The following is a 9,841-nucleotide window of genomic DNA, read 5'->3' as shown; positions in this document are numbered from 1 at the left end:
CAAATCATAATTGATCAAAATTGGAATCAGCACCTTACAGGAATCTGGATGTTTTTATGGGTTACTTAAACCCTGATCAGATCTTACAGGCAGATCAATAATGAACAACTTTAAACTAATTTAACTGTGTCTGATCAGAAAGTAGTTCATCCAGCCTCTACATGGGAAAGATGGTGATGGTGGGTGAACACAATCTTTTTAAAAAAGGAATTATTTTTACACTTTTTAAAATAAATCAATATCTAGATCATCTTAAGAAATCCAGGCTTTGTGTTATACATGAGACCTGAGCTGTATTTTTCAGGAAATGTGCTTTCTGCCTGCGCTGAACAAGCCATAAACGTATTAAAATCGGTGATAATCGCCTCAAGGCAACTCACTATACAGAGAAAAATTAAGATGTTTTTCTGCCTGAAAAAGCTCTGCGTGTGCCACGTGGAATTGCAGTCGAGACCTTGAACATGCAGCAGCTAGGCAACAAAGATGTTCCAAGTCCTTTGGAAGACCACATATCACCCGTCACCGTCCTGAGGCTACACTGGCTGTCGAAGAACACAGAGGGGTTTTTTTCTGGATCTTCTTGTGTTTATTATGGTCTTTTGTCCACAATGGAGATGAAGCTCAAGTTGTTGAAAACCTCTTCGCAGAAATAATTGACCCGGTGGAATCTAGCGAGCCGTTCCGCAGCTGCAGAAAAACCGTAAAGCGTCTTTTGTTCCTGATGTTTCAGTCCAATAAGAACTTTATAGTACGTACCACGTTTTTGCTGACTGTACTCTAAGTAATCGTCATTGCGACGTTCACCACCTTTACTGCATATCCCTCTTTGCCTGACATCATGTTCCTGTTTTCTTTAACCCCTATCAGATTTTTGCTGAGCTCAAAAAAAAAAAGCAAAACATTTTATATGTTGATGCATTTGTAGAGCAAAATATAAAGCAGGAGTTTCTCATTAAAATTGTTAGGTTGCTCAGTATTTTCCCTCCTAATCACAAATATGTGGCACAATTTAGTTTTCACAAAACAAAACATTTCCAAATATTTGAATTTTTATTTGACTTTTTGTTTTGTGTTTTTAGGCAGCTGACTGGCAAAGCACAGCAATATGTGGGGAAGAGGAAGCGGATTAAGACAAAAGTCTGATGATATCAGTATTTTTCCTAGCTTAGCTTAGGTAAACCTTCACATTTAAAAAAATAAATAAAGGACAAGTTTTCACTCTGACACTTCCACCTCCTCCTGACCATAGCTGCTGTAACCGATAACTTTGACATTCTTTAAATGTTGTTGAATGTCACCTGGAGGCCACACCGCCTCGCTTACATTCACTTCTTCATAGCTGAAGTTAGAAGCTATTGATTAATTCGCTGGCTCCTACAGTTTACTGTTGCTGGGCGCCGTGGCACCTGTTGCCGTGACGCAGCGCTCTGCGGTTCTGGAGGGTAATCAAACGGCACCCAAAGAGTTCTGGTGCTGCTCGGGAGCACAAGCGCAGACAGGAAGCCTGCAGTGACTGTAGAGAAATAACAAAGCTGCTTACAGCCTAGGTTAGCAGTAGCATTTTAAGCTAGCTTCAGTGTGTAATGAATAGCAGCAGAATAAACAAACGATTCAGCATTCGTTGTTGGACACGTTTGACGGTTCGTTGATCCAGTTTGTTAAAATAAAAGTCTGTCATGAGGTAAAAGTCAATCACTCTTTTTAATGCTTTAAAGACCTCACGTCCATAATCAACAAAAGGCCAATGCTTCAGCTGCTGATATAATGAAATTATTTTCTTTAGGTGAATAAATGTAACAGTTCATGTTCTTGTTAGACAGGTTTATTGATTATATTGGTTGTTTTTGTGTGTGACGGATCTGGAGTAAGTGATCTGTGACTGTTACTGCTTTGTGGAGTGGATGGTTATATTTAAAAAGAAAAAAAAAACAGCACAACTAATTGATCTTTTTCTTTAATTTACATATCTAAAACATACTATAGAGCAACTTAGTTGCTTATTTTTTTTCTGGAATTGCTGAAGTTTGTTCCCTGACATCCTGTAGCTCATGGCTCTTTTAAGTGCCCAACTTTTTTTCGGTAACCCAAAACTGGACAAGTACAGTCTGGCCAAGGAAATGACCAGCACTCACTGAATCTGTTTTGGGCGTGTTTATAAATATGACTTTATTATTATTTATCTTATTTTTTATTGTTTTTATTTTTTTTACAACTTTTGTGCTTTCAACCATATTTAAGGACCTCGCTGATACTTGAAACAGCTACACTGAGTCTTCTCACAGTGACAACTTCCTCATCGAAGAGTGTTGTTGTCAGCGGCTCACTGACCTACTTTTAGCATGTAGGTGATGAGGATTTGTTAAGATGAGAATAATTGGCTTTTCACATTTCTGACTGATTGTTTACCAGCATTGGCTGGTTAAACTGAAAATCAGATGATTCTGGTCACCCAACAATTTGAGGCACATCTTGACTATCAGATTCTGCTGAATGACACATTTCTCATATTAGATGGTCTCTTGATAGTGAATGCAGCTCAGCACTGGTTGGATTTGTGGCTGTGATGGTTATGCCACTACTTTGACTTCGCCACCCCAGCAAAACAAGACAGAAACAGTACTATGACTATGTAGAAGGTGAAATCAAAGGGGAATTTTACCATATTTGGTGGTGGCACCTACTGAATGGCAGCCTTTCTGTTGCCAGTCTGCTCCAGGGCTATAATGTAGCACACAGTATCAGTGTGTGAATGTGTGTACGAAAGGGTGAATGACTGATTGTACTGTAACGCATGCTGGAGTCTCTGGAGTTGATAAAAGTGCTGCTCATTGTTACCACAGATGGATGTTAAACTGATCCGGCAGCCTGATAAACAGACATAGACATAACAGATCAACTACAATCCTAATCCACTGTAATCCCAATCCAATTAGAAGATACCTGAAAGAAAAGTGGCAAATGTTGGATAACATAAGTAGGAAGCGACAGCAGGAAAACGGAGAAGTCATAAAAACGTAGCACTAGCCTACCACCATTTTGTTATTATTATTAGCTTTATTAGGAGGAGAAACAAAAAAACAAAAAAAGCATTGTATGTTTTTGAAACTGAAGCAGTGAGGACTGTGGAAAAATTGCAAGGGATTTGTGTTTGACTAATGGAATAAATGGATGATATAAAGTAAAATCAGTAAATATTGGTTCTTAAAGCATCCAACATTTTAAAAATATTATATTATGTGAGATTAATTAACATTTGAAGTATGGGAGAGTTTGATGCGTTACTGAACTTATGGTCACATCAAGCTGAGAGCTTAGCTGAAGAGCCACATTTTTAAGACCAGAGTAAAACTGAGGTAAAAGTAAAAACAACTGGAAAGGTGACATTACCACCACACTTAAATTTCTGAAAGATCTTAGTGAGAGAAAATCTGTGCAACATTTTGAGTGTTTTTTTTTTTTTTTCTAAACACATTTTGCAGGGGAGTGACTTCATTTCCAAGTAAAATAGCTGTTTTATGTTGCACAGGCTTTTGTCCACGTTTCATTTTAGGAGAGAAACCCGGGCCACCATCATTCCGTGACTCTCATTTGGGCCCGTCCCAATTGGAAGACAACCCGGGGTAGACCCAGATTACCATGGAGGGGATGAAATGATTATATGTACATTATATGTACCAGGCTGGTGGTCTCATATTATGATATTGTTCACAATCGGAGTTACCAACAGGACACGAAACAATCAATTCTACCACTTGCTCACCCCCACTAATGTTATACTCATTTTTTGTCGCCATAACAAACATCTTATAGTTATCTTTAAAACAAAAATACTGAGAATTTCTTAGGTACCAGTAAAAGTCAAAAACCCTGATAAAGATGTGACTGCGCCAATTTTATCACAGTCTGACCCACATCCTTTCAACTAGGTGTGATCACAATTTTTTTTTTTTTTTTTTACACCTATGGTCACAACTGAAATAAACTTTTGCGTTTCAGCGAGAACATCGTCGTCATTTATCTGATAAAGTATTTTTAAACCTCAGACGACGAAGCCGATCAAAACAAGGCTCATAAAATGTCTCTGTAAAGTTCAGAGACCGTCCGGTTTAAATGAACAAAATAAAAACACGGCTTCTCGTAAAAAGTGTTCATGTCCCTAACGTGGACTTTTGTTAACAACGCAGCAGCTTATGGAAGAAGATGAGAGCAAAGTTGAACTTTGCCGTCACCATAGCAACACCAAGGCGGTGGCAACTAAGAACCTGTGAGAGGCTGCAAAAGACTCCAGACTGATTTGGAGACTTTTACAATGTTTATTTATGGCTAAAAAAGGAAAAAATATGATGTGCATAACTTCATAGTTGTGGACTAGTTTGTATTGGTCTACCGCTTTAGTTACTGTAAACGCTGGGATTTGTTGCTGTAAACAGGCAATATTTTAAAAAAGTTCAAGTCGTATAAGTGGGATACTTTTGCAAGGTATTCTTGATCGGGGGAGCATGAATTTTGCAACGTAATACAGAAATAAATTTGTCAATTGAAGTGGTGAAAGGATCCTCCATTTTGGGTCAGGCTGTAGGTGTTGCTGCAAGGTGACTCTGACCGGGCGGCTCCCTGGCCAGCAGCTTCACCTTCATCATCAGCTCTCGACTTTTCCATCATGTTGTATAACCGCCTGCCGTGATGCATCTTACACAAGATGATTCAGTGTGATTACTCAGCAGCAGCAGCAGCAGCAGCAGCACAACACTCGCACCGGCCTCCAGCATCCAGGAGCAGAGCCTCTGTTGTTCAACCCCCGAGCTCCTGCGCCGCCGTCGACTCCTCCCCGCGTTTTTACCGCAGTCGGCCCCCCAGCAGGCAGGCGGGGCGGTGAAAAGTTTTCTAGGCTGGGCTCGCTCTGCATTTGCAGCAACAGCCGCCGGTTTCACACGGAGACGGCAGCCCACTTTCGCATTAGTCAGCCGGTTTTTGGCCTGGCTGTCTGCACATTGTGTGACTGCAGACTGTCACACTCTGCTCAGAGGGACATCCAGAGCTGTGAGCACAGAGCGCTGCAAAGGAAGCCTGAATTCATTTGTAATGCATAACAGGTCGAGATAAGATTGAAATCGAATGGAGGTTTCTCTGATGTCTGGTGCTGAACTCGTTAAGATGCACTGCAGCCACATGCATAAGTACATTAGAGTGATTTAATCACCCACAAACCTAAAAGCTGTTAGGAGTTAATCATCATTAATCAAATTAATCACGATCAGTCGATTGCTCAAACAATCGTCAACTAATTTGGAAATCGATTAATCATTAACTGGAGCATACAGACCAAAAAATTTTTTAAAAAAGGCAAAACGCTGAAAGAGCAACATATTCAGAGCAGTAATTAAGCCAAAACTGTTAAAAAAAAAATCATTTCTTTTCTCCCATTAATCACCTTTTGCTATCCATTTGTTGATCAGGTAATCCAAAAACAATCAACATATCAGCCCTGCATTATATTGATGTCAGAAGTATTTTTTAGCTGCAGATGCATCCTCTGCAGCTAATGATCAATCATTCATTATAGGAAAGCCATGTTGTTAGGCCATAAAATATTTAGATTCTTACTTAAAAAATGAAATTATTTCTTTACATGCATCTTTTAATGGCTAAAAACAAACCAAAAAAATCTGCAGAATGTGCCAATTTTGTTATCCAATTAATCGACTAGCTAAAATAATTGTTACTTTGTAAACCCTACAGAGCAGCTAACTGGACGAAATGTTTGAAAACTGTTGACTATGGTGGAGATTCAGCAGCGTATCTCTGTCACACGCTGAAGAAGCTCTTTTTCTGTGAATTGTGGCTTCATAGAGCAAATGCTTTTGCAGCCTCGTTTGTCAGGGTTCATGCTCTGACAAATCAGGGGAAGTAGCGGCCTTGTGTCAAGCTGTCATTCACAGGAAGTGATGTATTTGCTTGTCAGTGTGGTGAACCGGGTGGGGGTACAAAATGTAGCTCAGCACACTTTCCCATTGAGATCACAGGTTTCCTGTGGTTTTCATCAGCGTGTCTCTTCTCCTGCAGAGAGCAGAGAGAGAGAGACAGAGAGAGAGAGTGAGAGAGAGAGAGAGAGAGGAGCACTGAAAAGAAAGAAAGAAAAAAACCCCGCTCGCTCGCGCGCTTCTCAGCACGCAGATGGTCGCGGAAAGGCGCGCTTTTCCCGACGTCCACACCAGTTGTGGAAGTCCGTGGTGTGTGCTGCTGAGTGGGAATGATGCTGATTGTCCCCACGGCCAGAGCTGCAGTGGGAATACAGCGCTCCAATACGCCGACAAGTAGTTCTTCGCCGACACCCTCCCAGCGTTTACATTTTCTCCCGCGTCGTGTGTCAGAATGAGGTCACGTCAGAAGGGCCCACGCGCCACCGAGCTCGCTCTGTTTTGTTTGCGGTGATTGCGTTCCACCACACCGCACCTGAAGCCAGGTGCTGCGTTGGTGCGCAGCTTGCTTGTGTGCTGCGGCTCAGGCCGACCCTCTCCCTCCGTGTGTGATGGAGGATTGAGGGATTAGTGTGGCCGTGGTGCGACTCGCAGCACCCGACCGTGGCACTGAGTTCAGAGGCTTTGGGGAGGAAATTATTACACGCCTGGCACACCATCGATGCTCAAAAGAAAATGGTTCATTAAAAAAAAAAAACACCTAAAAGTGTGATTTTCTACGTTTTCTGAAAAGTTTGATGCATTTGTTCTTACCCTCCTCCATCACCCTGTAAACATAAACAATTATATTCAGAAGTCACCTGATTATATGGTTTAAAAAGCTGGATCCCCACTTACCTATTTAGGTAAAATACCTCAAAGGTTTCTTAAAGAACATATGGGTGCATTCACACCAGTCCTGCTTGGTCCCTTTTAATCAAAGTCCAGTTCATTTACGTAGAAAGTGCGGTTCGTTTGGGGAGATGCGAATGCAAAATTGAACTCTGATGTGGACCAAAAAAAAAAAAAAAACGAACTCTGGTTCACCTAAAACCCCAGTGAACTCTGGCGCAGTTCACATGTGAACGCCAAGCGGACCGGAGACTGCTCAAAAAGCAGGAAGTGAACACTAGCGCAAGGCATTCTGGGTAAATACAACCTAAACAAACACTGGAGTCTAGCGCTAGCGTGAAAAATGGCTTGTGGTCTTTTACCAACAACAAGACAAATACTGATTGTTTACATTTCATGAAGTAGGAAGTTGCTCAGTGTCTTCTTCAGAGGTTTTTGTGTCGTTTTCGTCTGTGCTTCTTGATGCAGCGCCACCACAGGCGAGGGGATGAAAAGGTTTTCCAAAGGGTCTGGTTGGTTTGACAGTGCAGTGTGACAGCAAACCGCACAAGCTGAAAATGTAACAGATTTAGGGCAAATCAGCTGGACAGGGAGTAACAGTCTGTCTATGGCTAGCTCAGAGTGCTTTCTTTTCCAAGTTAAAGGAAGTTTGAGGTTGAACATCCAAGTCACTATCTTCTGATAGTGCGCCATGCTGCCGTCTCTCCTCAGGTAAATGCAGATATGATGTCAAGGAAAAAGCATGAGTCATCACTTCAGGTCACCTTCTGCTGCTCTGTCGTCCTGCTGTGATGCTTTCTTTCCCTCCAGTGTTGCTTTTAGCAGCGAACAGGGGTCTGTGTCACCACTATTTGAATATGGAAAAATACTAAAAAATAATCAGCTGCGCATAATTATGTTGCGCAAGATTGGAATTGTGATTATTTGATACATTTATCCATTAAGTTTTTTCATTTGTAGCATCAGAGGAACCAAATAAGCACATAACAAAGGGAATGTTTTAAAATCAGTGGGGTTTTTTTGTTTCAAAATTATTGTAATCCAAATTAGAATAAATGTAATGTCATTGTCGCAATGCTCATTATTCATTCTGGTTGTTGCCATTTTTAAGGGATTTTCACCCCCAGTTCAGTTTTTTTGTCTTTCTTTAAGCTCAATAAGTTTCTCTCGGTCAGACCTGGTCCTCTGTCTCTTACAGTTCTTAGCAGAGAAAAGCAAAAGTCAGCTGTCAGTGGTGTAAATGCAGTTGCTGATGAAACTGCTTTTGCTTTTGCCTTTAAAACAACTCAGATATCCAAAGTGATGTTTGAAGGACTCGATTCAAACTTTTCTCTTTGACTCGCCTTGATCGTCCAGTCGTTGCTATAGACCTGCTTCATGTCGTTTTGTAAGTAAAATGATTAATTATCAGGACAAAAACAAAAGTTATGTCATGATAATGGAATATTTTTCGCTCTATTTTGAGGTGAGTAAATTTGCAGTATCAACGTGTTTTAGAAAAGCTCACATTGTTTGTGCCTCTAAAAAGCTTTCTGTGTCTGAAAATCTAGATGGATTATGATGATGCATTTAAATGCACTATGTAAACAACATAACCTATACCAAAGTGGTTGTACAAGGTTCCTCTCACTTTGTTTTAAAGGAACTCTCTCTCTCTCTCTCTCTCTCTCTCTCTCTCTATATATATATATATATATATATATATATATAATAAAAAACCTCTGGTGTTTGCATCGTAGTCACTTTGTGAGTTTAAAATCAAAAGATTTTTTTTTTTTATCTATGCTTTCATCAGTGAGTTAGCCTCAGATCAAAACCACCATATTTTCCCTTGGTATACTCTGATTGATATCCTGAAGGCCATATGCTGAAAAATATTTCAACTTTTACTTATTAAATGCATTAAAACTTAGAATTTCTTCCATTTTTTTTATTTAGAAACTCATCAACCAAGGGCATTAGTCATTTTTAGTGTACAACAGGAAAGTCCTGAAACAAAGCATGAAAACGTTAGAATTGGCTTAAAAAAAGGTCTATGGGAAACATTTCTCATATTTTCTTGTAAAATAAAAAAACAGGCTCCAGTTAACTGAAGGTAACTGCAGCATTTTAGGTCATGTCAGCTTCAGTCCTGGTGAATGTGACCCAAACGAGTTGCAGCTTTCCAGCTCTGTCCAGGATGCTGACATGAAGCCAATCTCAACATATGCGGAGGGGAAAGAGCGTGTGTGACGAGGAGAGGAGGGAAAAAGTAACCACTGTGTCTGCTTTGCAAGACTTATTATCTCTGTGGTATCATAGCAACAGATAGATTGCTTCAGCAGATATTCCCTTAATTCTGTATTTGCTTTGTTTTTAAACACGCTGGTGTGTGGAGGCAGATGGTAGAAGAAGACGAGCTGTCTGCCCTGCTAAATGGCTGATTTTTTTTTTTTTTTTTTTTTTTTTAGGACAGGTGGGGGTTAAAAGTGTTTGCCATGCGTTTGGCCGCGCGGCGGGTGGTTGACCACAGTCACGGACTTTCCCGAGTCTCAGTAAATATTCACAATATGCTGTTTGTGTACTCTGGCCCGTCTGCCTCTGAGTGCCTGCTCTCCGCTCACTGACGATGTGTCAATATTGTCTGAGCTCGTATATGGCCGAACTGACGCCCCCCCCTTCTCTCTCTCTTTCTCTCTCTCTTTTTTTGTCTGTGTCTTGCAGCGGTGCGTTTTCTGAGGTGGTGATGGCTCGCGAGAAAGCCACGGGAAAGATGGTGGCCATCAAGTGCATCCCCAAGAAGGCGCTCAAGGGGAAGGAAACGAGCATCGAGAACGAGATCGCCGTGCTTAGGAAGTACGCTCCGCCGAGCCACTGAGCGGTTTTCTGGGGTAGAGCTCTAGGAAAGCACGCACCCACCTCGCTTTATCCTCGGGGCAAGCTGTGGTTCTCTTGCTCTCTTTTCTCTGGCCGCTTATTTAGTCTCTGTTTATTTAGCCATCAGTGAGTAGCTTAAGTGGCTCCCCTGTCTAGTCCCAGCTATCGACACACAC

At 41.1% G+C, this 9,841-nt stretch overlaps 1 protein-coding gene across 2 annotated transcripts in view; it reads left to right on the top strand.

Annotated features, from left to right (window-relative positions):
* The window catches only part of camk1db (calcium/calmodulin-dependent protein kinase 1Db), a 30,279-nt gene that overhangs the window by 6,861 nt on the left and 13,577 nt on the right, over window positions 1-9,841 (top strand). The window contains exons 2-3 of one of the 2 annotated variants that reach the window (XM_016663165.1): window positions 9,260-9,343; window positions 9,513-9,644. In XM_016663165.1, coding sequence (XP_016518651.1) covers window positions 9,535-9,644 — 110 coding nt within the window. In that variant the 5' untranslated portion in view covers window positions 9,260-9,343; window positions 9,513-9,534. The remainder of the gene's footprint in view (window positions 1-9,259; window positions 9,344-9,512; window positions 9,645-9,841) is intronic. The other variant, XM_007576361.2, reaches the window with a different exon arrangement.

The sequence above is a fragment of the Poecilia formosa genome, unplaced genomic scaffold (genome assembly GCF_000485575.1).
Source record: "Poecilia formosa unplaced genomic scaffold, Poecilia_formosa-5.1.2 Scaffold405, whole genome shotgun sequence".
Lineage (NCBI taxonomy): Eukaryota > Metazoa > Chordata > Actinopteri > Cyprinodontiformes > Poeciliidae > Poecilia > Poecilia formosa.
This window is presented reverse-complemented; position numbering and strand designations above follow the sequence as displayed.